Source organism: Melanostigma gelatinosum (genome assembly GCF_949748355.1).
Source record: "Melanostigma gelatinosum genome assembly, chromosome: 4".
In the NCBI taxonomy this organism is placed as follows: Eukaryota; Metazoa; Chordata; class Actinopteri; order Perciformes; family Zoarcidae; genus Melanostigma; species Melanostigma gelatinosum.
Genome location: NC_136637.1, coordinates 13,485,780 through 13,508,879, shown reverse-complemented (window position 1 = coordinate 13,508,879; position 23,100 = coordinate 13,485,780). Strand labels below are relative to the sequence as shown.

The 23,100-nt window shown below is 40.2% G+C and overlaps 1 protein-coding gene across 2 annotated transcripts in view; it reads left to right on the top strand.

The window, feature by feature from the left end:
• The first annotated feature begins 6,484 nt into the window (after positions 1 to 6,484).
• lepr (leptin receptor) overlaps positions 6,485 to 23,100 on the top strand; it is a 30,542-nt gene continuing 13,926 nt past the window's right edge. Inside the window, exons 1-3 of one of the 2 annotated variants that reach the window (XM_079267106.1) lie at positions 6,485 to 6,584; positions 21,115 to 21,167; positions 21,556 to 21,789. In XM_079267106.1, the coding sequence (XP_079123232.1) occupies positions 21,128 to 21,167; positions 21,556 to 21,789 (274 nt within the window). In that variant the 5' untranslated portion in view covers positions 6,485 to 6,584; positions 21,115 to 21,127. Of the gene's footprint in view, positions 6,585 to 17,809; positions 17,946 to 21,114; positions 21,168 to 21,555; positions 21,790 to 23,100 lie in introns of those variants that run through there. The other variant, XM_079267105.1, reaches the window with a different exon arrangement.

The window sequence follows — 23,100 nt, the reverse complement described above, 5'->3', positions numbered from 1 at the left end:
TTAGGGCTGCCCTCTTTTTGTCAATTTGTCGACTCATTGTCGTTTTGGTGAAAGTCAACTAAGATATCTTTAGTTGATTTCTCGTTTTTTATGCTTTTTTCACGATACGTGACTTATTTTGTTAAACACAATATTTTAAGCGGTGCTTTTGTGTGAATTGTTGTGGAGAAACTCAAAATCTTTATCTGATCAGTAACTACAGCTGTCAAACTAATTAAGTGGAGTAGAAGTAGAATAAGAAGGACATATGACCTCAAAATTCCACTTAAGTACAGGACTTGAATACATGTACGAAGTGTGCTTACAGGAAAAGTAGGACAAAAACTTGTTCTGTTAGTCAACAGTCAGTAACATCATCCATGAGTTCAAAACATGTCATGTCTCCCCTTTGGAAGTCAATGTGATAAAACAGTTCCCTGTAAAAAGGTCTGCTTGATGATGCGACATACGTATATGGTGATTTCATCTCAGAGATGTTCCCTCTGAGTAGAGTTGCAGCATTTCAACACTGACGGTAACGAAAACAGACCGTATCAATATGCTGCATTACGATGCTGCTGTTCACGACTTCATCTCCTCTCATATGTGACCAGTTAGGGGCTCCGATGTGGGAAACACAGGACTGCAGTGTCAGTGTTTAACTATCCAGGAGGAAATTTAGGGTCATTGAAAATAACTCCCCCCAAATTCGTGATTCATTGTAAAGTAAGGTTACTGCTGCACTCTTCAGTTTTTCCCCTTCTCTAACTTTCTCTGCTGACGCACTTTCACGGATTCAGCTCTGATGGATGAGAACCATTTTCGTGATTATCCGACATCATTAGGCACAAGTCTCATATAGATGTCAAACTGTTACACACACACACACACACACACACACACACACACACACACACACACACACACACACACACACACACACACACACACGCAGAGGTTTGGAAAAAAAACATCTTGATACCAGTGGGGACATGGAAGTCCTTTGGGTTAGGGTGAATAGACGAGCAGGAAGACATCTTCATGGATGTTACAATAAAGAGGTGCTGCTGCTACTAACTAGATTAAACATATGACGTGTGCATTAAATGAAAGAAATGTACAATACATGAGCACTCAATTTTGATGGGAAATGAGAAACAAACTTTAGGGCAGACCTTCCACGGGGCTGACTGGTTCAACTGTTTGTTAAAACTAAATTAAACCACAACTTTCTCACAGTATGAATCATCATCTTATCACCCCATGGAGAAATAAAGAGCCTGCAAAACATCAGACAACTTGCTTTCATCTTTGCATCCCTGCTAGAGTGAATAGTATGGACTTATAAACCACTGGTGCTCTATTTTATTTGTAATATTTGTGATTTTATTTATTTATTGTGTTGCAAACCAGTGGTGTATGTGCATCTGTTCTTATTGTTTACATCTCAAAATGTCTGCTCTAAAATTGGACAGACAAATAAAACAATATCAGAAACGTGAACGATGGCATCACACTTCACGATTAGACTTATATTATATTGGAGTGAGTGTACCTTTCTTTCACACAATAATGACATTTAACCGAGAGAACTTTGTTTGTATGCAGGACTGTTGCCTTAGAGAAGCTGTGACGTTGTGATGGTGGAAACTGAATACATGATGATGGTTAAGCATTATCCATGAAGGCACTTAACCCCTCAGTGCTTGTTCACTCGGTAAAAGACCTGTTGCTGTGAAAGCGGATATGTCTGGAAAACTGGGCATGTATGCTTAGGTCCATTAAAATAAATGATCCTTAAAAAAAGGAAAACGTAAGGGTCGTTGTACAACTACACTGTGCACTGTTGTTATCTTAAGGCTGCCGGGAAATTGTCATGCCTCCAGGGATGCTCTCCCCCAGTCTTGACATACAAATATGTTTTCACATGGTCTCTCCAGTGAATGGTCAATGATAGAAAAACTGTGCACTTAGATTCGTGGATGGTTCATTTGTTTGGAAAGTCTTTGTTTTGGTTTTCTAGTGCAGCTGCTTATGTGAGTTGTATGTTTTGAATGGTGTAGTTGTGTGTAGCAGGATCATGGATGTCTGTATGAAAACTAAAAAGGCAATCCGTCAAATAGTTGTTGAAATATTAACATGTGGACCAAACAAATTGACCAACAGGTTGACATTGCCATCCATTTAAGGGTACATCGCAAGCCTCAAACAAGCAAAAACTCAGTTATAGTGTATTAATTATCCCATGACCCGCACTCGCAGCTATGCTCATATAGTCTCTCAAATAGCAACGTTGTTTCGTGATTAAGATGCAGCATTGAAGACTAAAATGGCAATGCAGATGCACTCATGCTATTGTTAACGTTCTTTAGTGGTTTGTGGGTTTCTAATATTGTAACATGTGGAGTGGTGTTGAGATGCTGGGGGTTGTTGACCAACAAAACAAATCATTTTTAAGGGAGATAGTTTGCATGTTTAAATGTGTTGAGGTTAATGTCTCTGTAAAAGCGTTTCAGGATGGTTGTTTTATGAGAAAACTGTTGTATTACTGCTGATCTCTTTTGGCTGAATCACACACTTTCAGTATATATTTCCACACAATTGAACGGATTGTGTGACATGGAGTGAAGGGTTAGGTAAATTGCTGCATTAGAGTGTGTGTGTGTGTGTGAATAATAGGAATTTGTATCTTAGATAGTGTTGCCTGGGGGGGGCAGATTTCACACAGAAACAGAGCATTTGATTTAGTTTCAAAATGTTCTTTGGCATTTCCTGCTTTATTGCTTCTGGGAACACACAACAGAAAATGAGCAGACTTTACTGCTGTATAAACTATATACTGTTTTAAACCTTGGGTGATCAGTAACATTGTCTAATTTGTGACTGCTGGACAATCAGTCCAGAACTGCCCGGACAGATCATCAGTCTTGGCTTCAGGAAACGACAGGTCAATGACTGCAGGCATTTTACAAGCAGTGGAGGTTCCCCATTGATATAAACACCATTGCACTGACACTTGACAGGGTCCTGTGAAGACACAAGAGCTGGAGGAACTGAGAAGCCAAGATGTGGAACCACCTGACTAATCTAAATCCAGCTGCAGGGAGACATCCCTGACCGCTGCCCCACCATCCTGACATGTTCTGGGCTTAAATGGGCCAAACATCATTGAAGGATGGCTTCACGCTATAGACCCAGCAGCTGTTACAGCAGAAATGTCTTGCAGAGTTCAACATCAACCTTAATAACGAACCAGTGAAATCATTATGGTACCACAGAAGTCAAGATTTGGTTACGTTCAGTATTTTGTGGACCCAAATGCAAACACAGACAAAGAGTGTAGAAGAGTAAATGAAGGAATCACTGCGGGGACAAAGGGTGATGTGGTTGTAGAACTGCAGGTGATGAAATGTTTTGACATGTTTATTTATATACCACTTCAGGTGTCATGCAGGTCAGCTTTCTAACTGTGCTGTTGTCAGCAGAGTTTTGGTATCTTACTGGCAGTTTAAAAATAGTGGCCTTCCCCTTCCCACTTCACAAGCCTGTGTTAAGTGACTGCAGCTGTGATGGAGACTAACAACAGCACTACGATAATACCGTTTACAGGCATTTAAAATAGAATGGCTGTTGTTGGGGTTTGTTGCTAGTGAAGCTGTTTGGGTTGATCTGATCATCACTTTTTGCGATGGGTGCTGCATCAGTTTTGTCCATTTATGGATATAGATAATAAATACATAAAAACACATAAACACAGCACTGATGTCCTATAAAGTTGTTACGGTGAACGTGTTAGGAAACAGTTTCCTATTTACACATCCAGCAGTCACAAAGCAACTAAAAAAACAAACAAAACAATGAGCTGAAAGAAGCTAAAATGCTCTGTAGAGCCCAGAGAACAAGCAAATCATTTCAATTCAAACATTATGATTTGAGCCATAATTTCTATAAAAAATATTGATTATAGCAGCTTTAAGGTTTGCGTCTGTTGTAACGTGCCAACATTCAGTTCTCTGTCACCTTGTAACAGCATAATAATAAATTAGAGGTTTTTCTTCGAACTGATAAAACAGCATAAAGCCAATTTGTTTTGCCTGGTCATGATCAGGGGCTGCTCTAAATGTGTGTGGCATTGCAAAGGCAGCTCTTGGCGAGTGTGACAGAGGATTTATGGGATTGAATGTCACATACACTGTAAACACACAAACACACACAGAGGCACACAGAAATCCCCCGCTACTGTACCCAGGGGTGGACTAGGGGGAAAAAGTGGCCCGGGAGTTTACTGTCAGACCGGCCCACTCAGCACGGCGCGTCAGTGGCCTACTTGGAAAAATACCCATACACTTAATATTATTTTGGATGATTACAAAGAAATTATATCATATGTTTGTTTTTTTAACAACATTTGGATCCACCAATTTGCCTGGATGGACACATTGAATAAAATAATACTGGCTATTGTAACACTCCAAGGTAGGTATAGTTTGCTAGATGAATATGCTGAACTCTGGGCTAGTGTCAGATGGCTATACGCAGTGGCAGCTGGTGGAACATGTTCTCTGTAGGGCTGTGCCACATCCAATCAATTTCAGCAAACATCCCAGAATGATTTAATGCAAAACAATTAAGGTATCAAACATGTATTACTACTTTGCAGTTAAATATTTAACTTGTATTCCAACATGAAAAAAGCAGTAAATAACACTTTGACAAACACGTCAGGACATCTTATTTGTGTCACCCACACAGGGAATTCAGTATAATATAATAATATATAAATAATACAATAATATGCTGTATAATATAATAATATATCATATAATGATATATATATATCATATAATAATATTCACGATAATATAAAACACACACACACACAAAAAAAAGAAAATTAAAAAAAATAAAAATAAAAAAGAATATATATATATATATATATATATATATATATATATATATATATATATAATGATGTATTTATAACTATATATCATGTCTCAGCAGGTGCTTCATGTCTCTCACTCCCTAACTGTCCGTGCTGGATCTGTCCCCGTTGTTTTAAAAAGCTAAATAAGTTATTAGCATGACGTCATCCAGCTGGCCAAACCTGTCTGTGTACAGCTACTGGAGAAGCTTCGCGTACTGCTTCCCTTTCCTGCTGTCTGATTGTACAGTTTCTCCGCCAAAGTTCTCCTCTGAAACGGCTCTTGGAGGAGCAGTGCTCGCCTGCAGAGACTAGTCCGGACGGAAACGCGCTACTAGTTGGCTAGTAGAGCGGAATCTATTTGAGGACGCTGATTGGCTAAATTGTATGTCACTCATTTATATCTTTAATCAGCATTAAAGCATCCTTGGCTAAACTGCTTCATAGACCCGCCTCTTTGGGGCAGATTGCATGCTGGGTGTGTGAGTGTGTGTGTGTGTGTGTGTGTGTGTGTGTGTGTGTGTGTGTGTGTGTGTGTGTGTGTGTGTGTGTGTGTGTGTGTGTAGGGGTGCTGCCGGCTCACAGATGGAAACCATGAGTGTCTCCAAATTAAGACATTAGTCCATTTGTAATATCTCATTTGACCATCTTGTACTTAAGGTTACAGTGAAATTAGCTCTCATCCTATATAAAGCCTTTACTAATAGGACAACCAGTAGAGAGGACAATACACTTCTGATGTGTTGGTGTTGCTGTCACACAGATGACCATTGTGACTGTCACCTTTTTGTTTTATTTATTTAAACCCACAATAAGACATCCATGTAAATGATTTCTATATGAATTTGTGTATATTCTGCTGTGTAAAATTCGTCAATCTTCTCAGTTTGCATCCGTGTTTCTCTTTTCATCGTTTACTCAATGTGATTTGGACAATTTTGGAGAAAATAATCCTGCAGGGGAGGGTGACTGCCTTGCAAGCAAAACAATATAAAGTATGTGCATATGTGTTACTGCAAGTTAATAAACACGTTTGTTGACATTTGTTTTGCTGCTGTTGTGTTTGTTAACTGTCCTCTGCCTGATTGCAACAGGCTCTTGTCTCTACTAGAAAGATTCATTGAGAAATAAATGAATATAAATAAATGTATATGTATATATATTTACTTAATCTCTCTCTCTCTCTCAATTTCGTTTCCAATACTTGTTGCTAGAATAAGCAGAGACGGGTTGTGTAATGTTTACAAGTGTACCTCAAACAGAGGGGAAAATGTGAGAGGGCCGCTGACGGAGGGGCTTGTCACTATATGCTCATGTTTATCTTCGGCTCTCCGAAATCCCTTTCCACCAACAGCTACAAATAAACACATCCAGTCCATGTATATGTACACAAAAATAGAGATGGCTTTCATCCAGTAAACTCTTATTCCCATCCACACCTAAAGTGCATACACACCTGCAGATACACAGAGTAGTGCACACACATGCACATCCTGGCCTGTGTACGGTGAATGATTGGTGTGTATTCTGACACCTTGGATCAGAAATAGCCCCGCATGCCCAGAGACACACTGCTCCACATAAAGCTCTCTGTTTGCTAGCAGACATGTTGAGGATAGCAGCTGGAAGGCAAACTTTATTTTCCATGGTATACTCCTCTGGGTCTGCTGTGGGGCAGCTGGTGAGTAATTTGTCCGAAATATTTACAACATTTCATAATTTGTGAAGTGAATGAGACGCTTGTATGCTGTCAACAATGACACACACCTGATAAACACTGTGAGCTCTTATGTCTGTGTGTGAAGTTCAGAGCTGGAGTATAGCCTCGCTTAGCATGAAGACTGTCAGCAGGGGAAACCCGCTAACCTCTACCAAGTTAAAACATAAACTTTGAAATGCCCACTAATTAACATGTTATATCTTGTTTCTCTGATCGAATAAAATGTCTGTAAAAAGGACATGTCTGGTTTAACAGGGGGTTTATGTGCTGAACTATTTCTTGCAGTAACTTCCTGTAGTCTTGTTGATGGATATAACTAAAGTTATTATTTTTTTTAAATACCGTTTTTCACAGGGCCAGACTGAGCTAACTGTCTGCTGGCTCGGATCTGATAGACTTATATTCATGCCAAGAAAGCAAATAAACATATTTCCCCAAATTCCTTTAATGCACAGCGATTAATATGGATATTCACACATCACCTAAAAGCAAAATGTTGATTTATTTCATTAAAATCTCATTTTAATTGAAGCTCTAAACATATCTAATCCAGGCCACATTTAGCTTGTTGTCTTCTGCCTTGCCTTGATATAATAAATGTTCTGTCCACTAAAACGGCTCTTGACTCTTCTTACTATTAAAAATATTTATTCTTACAGCGAGTTATTTCTCTAGCATCTGTGCCATTTCCCCCCCCCCCCCCAACAGTCGAAACAATGATCATGTTCAGAGCAGGTGCTTTGGCCACAGACACATGTCAGATGAGCCTCGGGCAAAAGCTGACCAGTCTGGCTTCGATCGACACTCCAGCCAGCGCTAGATTCTCAGAAGGAGAGAAGTTTTTCAGGGGAACATGTTGCTGCCAATTTGACCATTTGATTTATTTGAACTGGAAGTGCAAAAGGTGAGATCACGACAAAGAGATGTCCATGGTGACGAGGATCTTCTCTACTGTTTGCTTAGTTGGACATCTAGGGCTGAATTTACACCAGAGATAAACGTGTGAATGATTATTTAACGTATGCTGCTCAAAGTGATCTTCATGTGAGGGCTGAAGCACCCGAGAACAATCAGGTCTTGTTCTCAGAATTTGCGTCTGGGGATTTGTGGTGTTTATTTTTAATTAAGCAGTTAAAAACATAGACTCCTGAATAGGAAAGATTTTACATGGTATTTTACAAATACAGTTTTTTGCTTTCTTGCCGAGAGTTAGATGAGAAGATTGCTACCGCTCCATGTCATTTAAATACATTTAAATGTCTGTATGTTAATTACTGCAACCATTTAGCTAACTTAGCTGAGCAAAAAGACTGTAAATGGAAGGAAACTGCAATCCTGGCTCCCTCTAAAGCAGCGGTTCCCAAACTTTTTAGGCCGCGCACCCCCTTCTACATCCCGACCGGGTTCGCGCACCCCCCCCCCCCCCCCCCCCCTTAATAAAAAAAAAAAAAAAAGAAGCAACAGAGCCTTTTAAGCCTTCATAGCCGCATAAGAATCGGACCAATGAGAGAACAGTTTGCTCGCGCGTGGCATTTGTTTACAATATTTAGTCCGCTGTTAAATGTTGCAGTGTGAACACAAACCGAACAAAGGAGCAACTGCAACATTGTATCATATTAATCCCTGAATCGGAACAAAGCAAACGAACTGAAGGTGTGAAAACGCCCTGAAACACTGCAACAAAGTTTCAATAACTTTCAGTGACACAAGGCGTCACTTTTAAAGAGCAATACGGATGCGAGCACACACGCACAGGCTCAGAGGCAGATTATCACATTTAATTTACAATTAATGAGCAACTAATGAAGCCAGGATGTCTTCGGACAAAGCATCGATGTGGCGCGACACAGTGTTGTTGGACACCGGGATCATGTCCAACTTTTTTGCTTCTTTCTCCCCAATCATACATTCCACCATCTCTCTGGCAGCTGGCAAGCTCACGTCTTCGGCGATTGTGTGCGGTAGCCCCTTTCTCGCTATTCTGTGACCAGATATGAAGCCCGTAGTGCGTCATTTATAGACCCAACACATGAATGAGACTCCAGTTGTTTTTGGCTGTTTTGTAACTCCTCCAATTTCGATATAAAGAGTGAAAGGGGCTTTTGACTTGCACTGGCATGCTTGGTGTTCAGGTGGCGACGTAAATAAGAGCTTCAGACTGTTAGCCAGAACCTCACTGCACACCACGCACTGTGGCTTTGGGGAATCTGCGTTGCCAATCCAAGTGAAGCCCAGACACAGATACTGTTCATCATATTTCCTCTTTTTTTCCCAGTCTGATGCTCACTCTCGTTTCCTCTTTTTCACCTTGACTCCGCGATGGGCCGATGTGCTCCCGATTTGTCTGTGCTGCACCTCTCCGTTCCCCTCGCCTCCGATTCCTCTCTCTCTCTCTGTCCCTCTCCTCTTTTACGACTGATAGCTTCAGATGTCCCACCTGACAGTTTTTAAATTAAAATTACATTTTTTTTTATATTTAATATTATTACACCATCAGACCGCCATTACACTTTTCCATTGCACCCCACTTTGGGAATCCCTGCTCTAAAGGTTACTAAATCTAAATTGTATTTACATTGAGAAATACAACAGACACACTTTATTTCAAAGTTGAACTTCCTTCTAAATTCCTCGAAATAAATATAATCTCACATTGATAACAGGGGACATATATTAAAAAGTTAGGTTATTTTTGTTTGTTAAATTCCCTTGAAATAGCCGCTGCTATTTAAATAATCAATCAAAAACTTGCAGGAATATAACTGAATGGCTCCAAAAGTCCAAACTCTCCCGGAAGTTGATTCCGACGCCACATATTTCCTTTAATATCACAGTGACCCTGGATTCAAGCTTTTTGGAATCATAGATACAGACCTTTGAGTTCCCATTGGACTAATGCGTGTTTCATGTCTGTTTTTGTGAAGTATGCGAATGTCCTTGCATCTCTATATATTCTCTATTTACCTCTATATATTTATCAATTAAATTTGATTCAATGTAATTGTCACAAGCACTCTCCCCGCTCCCGTTTCTCATATTAATTCACCCTTGTGTTCTATTTAGATGTGTAGAAATGCACACACAAACGCTGGGCTGGATTTGTGTAGCTCAACGGGTTGATGTGGCAAGAATGGAAAGCTGGAAAAAGAAATACAAGGCTGGACAAACAAGACAACATAAGATAAATTAATGTAACGGCATTTGTATGGATGTACACATGTTGAACTGTCTGTTTGCAGTGTTTTGCTTTTCAAACCCTACATTTGTTAACCATCAAACTTTTAAATTTACAAATCTGAAATGTCTCTTCGAAGTTCCATGGCAAGCTGTAATGAAGGTGTAGCTGGATAAGACATAATTGAAGGCCTCAGGCTGCAGATAAACAACTCAAACCACCTTTACATACCGAGTTTGCTCGGAAAACATGTGAATGGAAAATACACAAAACAATACGGGTGATTCAATGGCTCCGGCCAGGGGAGTTTGATTCAGTGAGGGCAGATGGAGTGCTTTCATTCAGAAAAACAGTAGGAAACATCCGTACACTCAAATGACACTTCCTCGTTAGGCTTTATGACCCAAGAGCTTTCATTTAGACAAATACAAGTGTTTGAATGGCTCAAAGTTACAAACTTACGCTCTCTCCACTGCTGAGAGGACGCACATTAAGATTAGGGCTGTATGACTGAGAGAGAGAGAGAGCTAGAACTGCCTGCCTGTTGTTGCCTGTTGCCTGACTGATGCAGACTGTTTTAGCAAGAGTATGCGCTGAATGAACACTGCCGAAATAAGTGGGTGGCTGGGGAGTTGTGGAAATTACAAAATTTGAGACATTCGTCAGCCAGTGGCTAAATATTGAACAAAACTCCTGCATTTCTGCTTCCTTCTGCTCGCTCCACTTGCTCTCTTCCTGGAGTGTCAAATCATAATAAGCCATTTCAGAAAATGTTTTTTTTACTCAAGCACTTACTTAACAGAGGTTTCCGGTTCTATGTGTCAACAAGGATTCGATCAATGTGTTTTGTACGCGTACCTGCTTGTGATTTATTTCAACAATATTTTTAAAAAGTTACATTTCTTCAAATTAAATATACCTCTATAACTCCAAAACCATTCCACAAACCAAAATCTGTATTGCATGTATCGTCAACTCACGAACTAACCAACAGCCTTAATGAGTGTAATTTATAGTGCTTTATCAAGTCAAATGAATTCACAAATGAAATAGATCAAGACATGAATGAAGCATTGCATTAATTCAAGCAGAGCATTGCAGTTGGGCTTGCAGCACTTGATTGGCAGCAGTTTCTTCATTCATGCTTCACCATCAATATTCATCGGTTGCTTGGCAAACAGCTGACTGGTGACATCGAATCATATTCATAAAGGTTTACAGACAGCTTTAACAACTTGACACGATCCCTCTAACTGTTGTGTCTTATCCACCAAATCCAACTGTTAATATATATATATACAATAAACAATCAACTCCTCGATTACATGTCTGTCACAAATACTGTGAATTATGTTTAAGTTGCAGTTTCAAGTAGTTCAGCAGTTTCAAAGTGCTAGAGCGAGGAGTTATTGTTTAGCATGTCCATCAGCCAATGTGTTAATCACCTACAACCCCTCAGCGATCAGCTTGACTCTCCTTTAAACAGATGTTTTGGAGCTTTTTTGTTGCCTCCTCAGCAGACTCTTGGCTGTATTTGAAGACCCCAGTGTGAGATATTGATCATTAAGCTTCCTAGTGGGCCGTCAAATTAACAATTGTTCAGTCTCATTCAGTGGGACTTTTGCGGATAAACCGAAAACAAACTGAAATAAAAATAAATGAAATGTTTAAACACACAGCAAACTGACACTAAATCACTGCTATGGTATTTTGGAGATCCCAAGCTTGGTTCCCTGAGGAACATCCCTCCATCCGAGAGCATCAGGGAGGGACAATATTTTAAAATTGCACAGCAAAATTGCTTCCCCTAAAACTCTAATTAGTTTCAAAGCAGTCACATATTCATATTGAGGTGATAGCACCTCTAACAAAGCCACCAGATGACAGTCCCCTACTTGACGCCCCTAGCTGTTTTCTTATTGTACTGGGTGGGAAGAGACAGCTCTCGAGGTTTAAGATAATAAAATATGATGACGCACATGCCGGGACATGTCACGTCAGCACGTTCTCTCTATTTCAGCCTCTCTCTCTAATTCTTTCCACATTTGTATTTTCCTTTGGAAGACGGAAAGAAGAGACACACTCCCTTACAATTTGACTTGTCTCTCAAAGGAGAAAGTGTATGAGCACATAACCTATACTTGTGTGTGGAATAAGTGACAATAAGTGAACAGTTGAATGTATGAGTGTGTGTGTGTGTGTGTGTGTGTGTGTGTGTGTGTGTGTGTGTGTGTGTGTGTGTGTGTGTGTGTGCAGAAACAAGGAGAGATTGTGATCGTGATCTGATAATGTTGTTATAGCAGTGCAGAGAACAAGCTGAGAGTTAATACTCTCATATCACCACATCACACTCACTGCTGCGCACTGTGTGCTGATATGTGTTCATGTCAGAGTGCGCTTTAGACAGAGAGAGGGCGAGAGACAGAGGTAGAGAGAAAGAAAGGAAGAACCACATGATGAATAAGAAATGCTCAACTCACCCCGCAGGCTCTTTGCGTTGGTCTCGGATGATAAGCGTTACCCCCATACACCTCGCCGGTGTCATACCAGATGTTATTCGCTCACATCTGGCGCTAATGTGTGTTGGTCGTGTGTTGTGCAACGACAAACTCCAACAACAACACCTGGTGTTTTCCAGGCCAGTTTTTGTTTTAGTATTGACACAAATAAGACCCATAAAATCTATTAGCTGTGGCTGTCTCGAGTCTCGATGACTCCTGCGAGATCTTAGGGCTGTACACACTGTTTCTACTCACACACACACACACACACACACACACACACACACACACACACACACACACACACACTGGTTGAGTTGAGTGGGTTTATTGTGACATAAGTGCGCATATGATCTCAATTGAGCTCCAGTTGTGCAAACCTCCATAAGAGAAGACAAACGGAAGGAAGGAAGAACAAGTGAAAGAAAATAGTATTTTTTCAACAAAAAACACGTTGGATGTAGAGATAAAAGGGAAAAGTGAGAGAGAAGGCAAATGGGTTCATACAATTCTAATAATATTTGGACACAGTTTAAATGTTTTCTCCATTAAGCGCACATACTGTCTTGACTCATTCCTTTTTTCTCTCTGCTTGTCTGACACTTCTCTCTTCTCTCACAGTACTGGATGTTTGGCAGGTGCTGTGTCTCATGTGCAGCTCTGCAATTGGAAATAGTTTCTCTTAATTCAATAAACAGCCTCTGACCAAAGGGAAAATACAATTTCTTTCTTTCTTTTGATGATTGTCCTAAACTGAGTTGAGTCAAGTTTAATATTCTCTCACTGATGAGTGCTAACGTTTCGGTCTGTTTCACTTTTTAGATGTTGGCTGCAATAACCAGAGGTCTTGGGAAACGCAGGATCATCTTGTGTTTCAGCGGGTGTAACTTAGAAGACATGTGATACAGCTGTGCTCTGGAAAAGACATCACGCTCAAACTTTGTCATTACACACTACTGCTTACATGATGATGACGTTAATGGATGACATAAACAGGCACTCATACATAAGCTCACACTTTGTTATTATGCCTTTCAAAAAAAAAGGACGAGTCGAGAGAGCTCTTGTTAACAGGAGAGGTGTTAGTTTGTTCCACTTTCATGTTTTTCTCTGAACACTCTTTGAGGTTGTGTGCCACTTAGATTCAGAAGGACAGTTTGTTCGGATCACTAAACGGTAACTGCAGGAGAGTGGCGTCAAAAATATGACTAATCTCAATTTTGCAGTACCTGTCAAGATACAGCTTTGGGTGAGAAAGCTTAACTTGGATTAGAATTGGATACATTTTCAGTTAAAGCTGAATACTGTGAGGTTTAAAAGGACTAGCTCAACATCTGGCTTCCATTGGGAGAGTGAATGAGAAGATCAGTATCAGTCTTGATGCTGGGTGTTGAAAGAACAGCTCAACATTTTATGCTTGTTCGCTTTCTTGCAGAGATACAGATGAGAAGATTCATAACACACTCATATCTCTCCACTAAATACGAAGCTTCAGCCAGGAGGCTGTTAGCTTAGCTTAGCATTAAGACTGGCTCCGTCTAAAGGTAAAACATAATCCTTCTCCCTAAAACCACTTCCCATGGCTTCTAAGATACTTCTTGTAGAGCATGCTCTTTAACAAATCCCACTTTATTTCCCACCTTATTTCCTTCCTTTCACAAAATAGCACTTAAGTGATAAGAAAGATATGGAATTTGCAGCTTATTATGTAAAATCAAGTTACATTACAGTGTTACACTTCAGTGTTCAAACTGATTGAATTTTGCATGTGAAATGGGGATCGAGGGGAATCTCATTTCAGCCAAACCAGATATTATGCAGTTGAAATAAAGTCTCTTTCAGTGACATCATCCTGGCCAGTCTTCAAGCATGACATCATGTTCTTGGTATGCAATCCCACCGTGAGGAATTTTTTTTTCTCTTGGTAAAAGAATCTGATTCATTATTTACGAGTGGCTTCCCTGTTTGAGGTCAAACAGTCCAAACCACTTCGTATTTAGTGGTCATACAAGGAATTTTACTCTGATGTCTTGCGATGTGCTTACCATATATTAAATATACATTACTTTATACTTTGCAGTCAATAATTGTAATAACTACTTTGACCATACTGGTTCTGTAACCCCATATTCATCATCTTTTAAATTGTAATAATGATTGTGATAAAGAAAAGTAGAAAAAGTAGAAAAATAAACATAAATATAAATATAAATATTGAGATGAGGTTATATATTTAAATATAAATATATAAGCGTTTTCCCTAAACGCATTGAATACATTAATGGATGTGTCCTTCATACAGTGAAGCTCAGGAAGTACTAAAGTAGGTACCAAGATACTGTGGTATAAAATGTTTAATTGATGAATTAAATTCAACAACCAAATATGAAGTGTTCATATGCAGGTTATGACATGTTGGTGAAACCTACCAAAATGTTTTTTGAACACGGTAACCCGACACACGTATAGTAGTAGCCCTTTATTAGTCTCAGATGCTGAGATCAATCACGGATCTTTTTCAGATGTTGATTATTCATCTACTTGTTTATTTATCTTTGCACCACACAAACATCTTCACATGGGGATTTCGTACCAAGAGGATGATGTCATTCCTGCACACAGGTTGAGATGATGTCATTGGAGGGAATGATGTCATCTCATTTTGAATGCATTCTGTGGGTGAGGCTGCTGCAGTGTGTGGGGGTGTGTGAGGGGTGTGTTTCTCCTGCACACGCTCTCTTTCAGATCCCTATCTGATCAGTGAACCCTTTGTTTTAACCTAATTTTATATTATGAGTAGCAGGTTGTTAATCATATGGTTATGTATCACTTTAATGCTGTGCTGTGAATTAATGGAAAATATTCCCAAAAGTATGAGGGGCAGATTCAATTTCTTCGGGGTCCATCTTTGCAGGAATAACCTCATAAGCAATTAGTTTTGTTTTCTAGAACCGAAGTAATTTGACTTCATGAGTAATGTCAGCAGTAAGTTTGAACAAGACTTGAATAAGTTTGTCTGCATGATATTGTACTCAAAATGACTCAAAGTATTTTTCATCAGGTTCAAATCAGGTTGTTTTTTTAGATATATATTTTTTCAATCATAAATCAGGTGTCATTCTGTCATCAGTGCCAGTTTTCTTATTCATCCAGTTTTCTGATACAACAGAAAGCAGCTGACATTGGCACATGTTTGCAATCACACGTCATCTGACAATAACATGACTGTAATTGTCTAAAGTAACAAATAGCTGTTTGACAGCAGAACAAAATCATCTCTTTCATCTGCTTTCTTCTTTATTAACGCTCTCTGCTCCTCTGGAGGGATTTTGGATGTGGGTGAAACCAGATGTTTCAAATCCCACTCACTGCAGCATTCAGTGACAGAGCAATTCCAGGCTGCTCTTAATAATGAACAACATCCATCTCCATAAAGATCAGGGGGCTATGAAAGTAAAGTGATCATCCTCCATCATGTCACAGATCAAGGAAATCCATTTACAAAAGAACCTCCTCCTCTTTCCTTGCGCAACTTTATGCAAGCACACAATGACGCATCCTTTCTACGTCATGAAGTTTAATAGTGACTGCAGGCAGTTTCTCACTTTGTCACACACACACACACACCCACACACACACACACACACACACACACACACCCTGTACTACTATACTTGTGAGGTCCCCGTAGCGTATTGCATTATTCTCTGGAAGCTTTACCCAAACTTTGACCTTGAATTTAAGTATAGCCCTAAAATATATGGTCAACCACGTGGGACTGGTGTTTTATCCCAACAATATAGTGATTACATACTCAATAATAGTATTACAGTACTGCACTTGTGAGGAAAATGCACTGAGTACATTCAGTGTCTCAAGGATTACCTTGGGCAGGTCTCCAGTTCTGTGTACAGCCACTCAGACAGCTTTTGACAAAGCAGCCAGATGTGTTGGGAACATTCATTGAAACTTTTTGCATTGATTGTGAGAGAAGAAAGAGAGCTGGTAGACCATGCGAAAAACTGTAAGACTGGTAAACAAACATTTGTAGACGCAATTATTTTTCCTCTTTGCACCACAAACTCACGTTAAGCCAGTGGGAAGCACTGATAAGCTGCAAACACAGTGAGCACCTGTGTATTCCATTGACATTGGACATTTAAAATTAAATTTTCTCCGTACCTGTATGACTGTATATTCGGCATCTACAAATATAAGCTATCATCTGGAGGACAAAATCAGAGAAATATATGGACACCAAGCAGCATTACTGTAATGAAATACATCTTGTATTTTCAACTGGTGTGCCATGGAAGTTTTGTGAATGTATAAACAGGCCACATCTCTAAGACAACTAAATAATTCACCATTCACTCTTCTATGTGGAGTTCCCTGTATAGTTAATAGTGACACAGACATACTTTCCATTCAAATAACGGACTGACTGAAATGTCTGTTTGCATTTGGAAAAGTCGGTTGACTTAGTGGTTTGGCCGAGGATTCTTGTCTGGATGGAGACTTTCTTTCCACGACCCAAACAGTGGCCTGTTCAGGAGGATTAAAGAAAAAACAGAAGTAGAGTGTCATGCATGACATCACTAATCCACTAGACTTTTTGCACCTGTGCTTGCTCCATTTCACTCCAATCTGTTGACTCCTGTTTCATACGAGTACAAGACATGTTTGACTGACATGATGTGGAACATCTGTGAGGCTGAAGTGTAGTCCCCAGAGGTCTGTGGTATCCAGAGGAAGCAAGAGATGTTGGGGAGCTTAAAGCATTTAGTATCATGTTGGTCGTCATGTTACCAGCAGTCTGTTTATCATCACATACAGCTGATGGCAAATCCATCTCTACTATGATAGACTACAAAGATAAGTAAAGAACCTTTTATTTTTTATTTTCCAACCAGTGATTTGCCCTTTTGGAACATTTGTAATTTTTGGAGAGTGCCTGTCTGTAAGATGGCCTTTTCTAGCTCAGTCTTACGCCATGGGAATGATAAACACCAAAATAAAAATCAAGGAAATTACATTTCAAACCATGCAGACTAATTTATACCTCACAGATTGTTATATTTACTCATTCATTAGCAGCAGAATGACCACTACAGATTCATGTGCACACCTGCAAACTCACTTATTTGTAAAAAAAAATGTAATAAATGCTGCTTGAGAATCATAAATCAAGAGGTCCAGAGAAATTTGGCATGTGTCGGGAACAAAATGTTCGGCTACAGCTAAAAACAAAACAAGCCACTACTGTATAGCCTCGTCATCAAAAGTGATAGGATTTCCGGAGGTGTTCCTGAACACATCCCGGTGGGCAGTACGCTGGTGTGCGTGTGGAAGCCTCTCCCTCCTCTCCCTGCTCCAGAGCAGCCTATGGTCTTTTCGTTCAACCGGTCGCTACGTCAAGCAAACAGTAGCAGCGTGTGTGTGTGTGTGTGTGTGGGTGTGTGTGTGTGTGAGGGAAAACTATTCTGTTTGGGGAAGTCTTCATACTTTTGGTGGTTGGTCTCAGACACAAACATGGACAGTGGACTGTGACTGAGGCGCACAGAACTACCGAGGATTCAAACTCATCTGGATGAACTGAGTCGGACAAAAGAGAACCAGGACACAGAATAAACTGCCAGGGGCAATGTAAGGACAGTCTCGACATTAGCCTACTAATTCTCACTTTCTCATCATCACACATGAGGTGTTTGTGGTCGGGCTGCCAACCTTTAATGGGATCTTAAAAACGTGTCTGTCAAACTGACAGCTGGAATGATTTTCAACTCTTGTTCTTAATTTACTTTTCTTCTCATGGGAAACTTGTCAGGAATAGGAAAGCCACTGTAAATGGATTTTTGTCACGAAACAGAAAAGAGAAAAACTTCTGATCACCTAAAATATGCTGCTGCCGCCAGATGGGGGAAACAAGCCCCGACGCGTCACATCATCTTGATACTTGCTAGGAGTGAGTCAGACGTGTTGGCCAGCTCGTCCCTGCAGATAAGGGGCAGAGCTTCCCTTTGTGCGTGTGGAAAATAGTTGCAGATGGTTATCTTGATCCGGCCAGACTGTTTCCACGGAAAGCGAGGAAACAGCAGCAAAACTGAACAACAGCGGTTTATTTATAGCACAGCAAATAGTTACTTTGAAAATAAAATAACAACGTATTTATACATTTTATGAAACAGGCTACTAGTATGTTATTGAATGTTTGGCTGCTGTCCCAAATGTTTACTTCATCCATCCCTTTCTTCTGCTTTCTTGTTCATTCATCCCCCTCACGTCTTTGGAGCAGCATTGGCTTCCTCAGGGCACTTAATTACAGTCAGAAGCTATATTTCAGTATTCGTATATCAATAAGTTGTGTCATGATGACACATTATTATTACTATGCACTAGCAACAAAACACTCTTCTCCTAATCCCAACTGAACCACATTGTTATGATAAGACAGTGGATGTAAACGTGTGACTTTTTTGTAACTTTTGAGTCGTATTGCTTTTGGCTTTGATGGTCCTCACTGGTGATATGATGATAAATACTATGGCATGATCTGAATTTGTTACTGTTTATACTGTGACAGTTATCCAATTCATATCTCTGATTAGATTAAACCTGTGTAGTCGGTTGAGCAAAACAATTGATTTCATTCCTAGCAATGTTGAATTTTTGTATTTTTTTTGTTTTGGCATCAATGTGACAACGCACCATAATTTGTCAGGTATTGAATTCATGGAAAATTGATATTCCTATCTGATTATTTTATCCATGAACAGCTTATTTTGATATCATGGTAAAATCACATGTGATAGGGCATTTTATGCAGTGTCCTTCCCAAATCTTCCCTCTGGGGATCCATAACGGCGTATCTTATATGAATAAAGCATTGGTTGGGATAGAACAGAGGCTGAATGTTTTTACGCTAATAAAATTAATAAAAAAAATTTCAAAATGCCAGAGGGTCTGTTTTGAACACCTGATGGTGATGACGGCTGTGTTCTGTAGGAACAGGTTTTTCCTTTTATGGGAAAATTTGTGTAGAAAGAACGGATGGTTGGAGGAGAAAACTGTAGCATCATGTTTTCTAACTGGCCGGTTGTCATTCTAAGGTCATATGATGAGAACTTTGAGAGAAAATAATGTCCTTCCTTCTGCTTTGTGTCAGAATAGGCTTTCATGAGTAAATTACAGCTCTGGAGTATTTCATCAGCAAAAGTGTCTCAATGCCGACCTCTGATGACTCATCGTTGCTTGTTTTCCTGTTTTGACAGTCATTACCCTCTACCTGCCATTATCCACCTGCCCAGTAGTGACTGTCAGTGTGTTTCCACATACCCAGTCACTCATTTGCTTCCCTGCATATCTATCCCTCTTTCTCCAGTCTTTAACCAGATCATCTAATGCACAACCCAGTCTCACCTGCCTGCTCCCGGTTTTGCTTGCCTTCTTTTGTTTGTCTTACCTGATGCCAAACTGATTACCTGATGCCAAACTCTGTCCTAACCTTCTAAACTATTGACTGTTTTCAGCTGCGCTCGCTCTCAGTCCTGCGTTTGAGTCGTGTTTCTGTGTGTAGAGCTGTTACAGACATGGAGGGAGAGCGGGAGGTGCTCCTATCAGTGAGAGATCTGCCTCTGAAACAGGATGGGTCTGAGAGGGCCAAATTGCCTTTTGCAATACTTTTGGTTCTACCCTTGCAAATCATTATTTTAAATCACATCACTGATCTTCAATCCTGCTGGAGTCAAAATAGAATTGCTTGCAGCACTTTATTCAAATCCATGAAAAACTCTTTCCCTCCTGAACCCCAGCTCGGCAAAGCCCACGCTTTTGACCACTACAATGTAAGTTTGTAGTATTTTATAAAGGTGGTCTCTGTGAATGTTCAACTTTAAAAAATGAAGTTGGTCATGACATAGGTGAATGCTAGCTTATGATAATTAATCCACAAATGCAATGCATTGCATGATATCTTGCATTGTGATCAGATGAAACACATCATTTATTTAAAAAAAGAGACATGGCCTAATGTGCTGTATATAATCGATATCCATTTGTATGTAATTAATCGTACAAAATAACATCCACTTTAAAATCAATCCAAATGAGCCCATTCGTTGTCGATGAAAGGGTAAAGGAGCTCGTTCCACAGGGATGTGGTGGTGGAAAAGGAACCCGTGCTTTAGGATGAAAGAGGTACCAGCCTGAAGTAGACATGACACTTTACTGGGACAGTGCTGTGTACCAGTAGAGACACAGCGCAGACCTTTTGCCTAATGAGTCATTGACTCTGTGGAGAAGTCGGTCGACCAGTTCTTCAACTGTTCTTTGGAACTGGGTTGATCACAGTTGTGCACATACACCTCCCACAGTTCTCCCATGATACTGGTTCTGTTGGAATCCGATTTTAAGATTGTTATCCATTATTCTTGCTTGTTAAGCATGGACTGTTGAAAGTCTTTTATGTCATGCATAACCTGTAGAGATTACTCCCATGCGCAGCGGAATCCAAACGCGACACAGGGCGTATTTGCTAGAACGCTGAAGAGATCATATCTGTTCAATTTTCACACTCTTACAACTTCAACCTTTAGTACCTCATTTACACCTGCTTTATGTTTATGCAGCAACATTCAATCAACTTCTACTATCCCTGATACCTATCTCACTCAATTCATGTCTTCATCTGTGTCTCTTTTCTCTCACCATCTATATCACTACATTTTTTCTTCTCTTTTTGTTTTACGGCTGCACAATCAAGGTTTTTCCTTCTCTCTGTCAATCCTTTACTCATACCCTCTCTGTATCTCTACAGGGTTCGGTCTGCAATGTTGACGGTCCTGATGCATATCCTCCTGCTCTCTCATGGTGAGTTAAAACTCCAACGCAACAGTTCAGTAGTACCAGTTTTCTCTCTTAAAAAAATGTCCAGCCGATTCACGTTTGGAGTAAAGTAAACAGATGAACTTACCTTCGAAAGGTTCAGTTCAAAAATAGTTATTGGAAGGAACTTATAAGTACGATATTATGTTCATACCTCTGTACATACAGTATATGCAATGCAGCAGCCAGTTGTTTCAATGTGAAACAAAAAATAAAAAACACCATCTTCATAGATGAAAAAATATATATTAAAAATATTTAAATTTGACGTGTCTCAATCAGAAAATAAAACCCAAACTTAAATATATAAAAACGCTGTGAACATTAATTTAGTTTCTATCCCGAGTTAACTTTCTTGCCTCTCTGTGAGCAGGTGCTCAGTGTTTGGAGCCTGAGGAGGGAGCCTCAGGTGCCCTGGACCTCCCATGGCAGGATGAGCTGTGCTGTGACTCACCTTCAGCCCACCTCACTGCAGAGGGAGACGACACACACGCACCGGAGACAAACCGCTCTGAATCAACCCTCCCACGCTATCCCCTCTGCAGCTTCAGGGGCTCGACAAACGAATCACAGCCTCGTGATTCCTACATACATACATCCTCTGGTGGTAAGAGTTGATTACCGGTAGACACCGGTATCTAAAATGAGATTATTTAATCAAGGCTTGTAGGGTTGCTCCAATCCTGGCTGATAAGGCCCTTTTGAAAGAGTTTGTGCATGTGACGTGGTGTAGTTCACGCCCTGTCTGTATTTTCACATGTTGAAATAAAACATGTCAGACGTTGCTAGCCAGGTGTTGGAGTGGCTTCATATAAACATCAGGCTTCCTCACAACCGGTCGATAATGGGGTTTCTCCAACTGCAGCAATGTGGCTATTATGAAATACCACTGAGGCTGCTCTCAATTATTTTTGCACCTCGTTAGCCGAAATATCTGGCAATTATCTCAACTCGCATGCAGTGTGGTGCCTCCAGTGTTTTATTCCAGGGCTTTGTTCACTTTCAGTGTTACAATTATTAAAGTGGCTTTAAATAGTTTTTAACAGTAAACATTGAGGTTGCAGGTCAGTAAGACCAAGTTGTACCAACGTTTCAAGACATTTTGCTTTTAGATTCAAAGGGTCTTGTCTTGAACGCTAGCGACGCCACAAAACAATGTTTTGATGATTGGGTCCCTGCTGAGTTTGTGCTAGCACACTGACAGTGTGACGCTACTCCATACTTTACCTCAGACAAGATGTACAGGACAGACCTCGCTAGCTGTATGGGGGAACATGAGCATAACTGTCTGTTTACAAGAAGACATTTAATACACAGTGATCTCAAGCAGCAACAGGGTGGCTGCTGCTCATCAGAACAAACAGCGGGGTCAGCGTGACAGAGCCTCGTGATTCTTCCTGCAGTGTCGTCACTTGTCACTGACAGAGAGGCCTCTAAAGATCATCCTGACAGCTGGAACAGACACAAATGTGTCCCCACCACCATCCTTAGCTTTCTTTTTGTGTTTCGTGCTCATGACCAAACATGCTAAATTAAGATGAACATGGTTCAACATTATACCTGCTAAACATTAACATGTTAGCATTGTTATTGGGAGCATGCTAGCATGCTGATGTTGGCATTTAACTCAAAGCACAGCCGTGCCTATAAGCACAGCCTCACAAAGCTGCTGAGGCTGTTGACTATTCTTGTCAACACAAGTAAGAAATTTCCAATCTCATTTCGATGACTTGAAATCGAAAGTACTTTTTCCCCTTCATTACTGTGCTCCCGCATGCAACTTCAATATTTCCCTCTTCTCAGAATACGCAGCTAGGCCGTTTTCTGAGAAGCCTTTATTTGAAGGCCACACTGATGTAAGTGGAACGGGGAGATGGCGCTGATCATGCTGCTAACATGCTATTCTGATTTCTTGTCA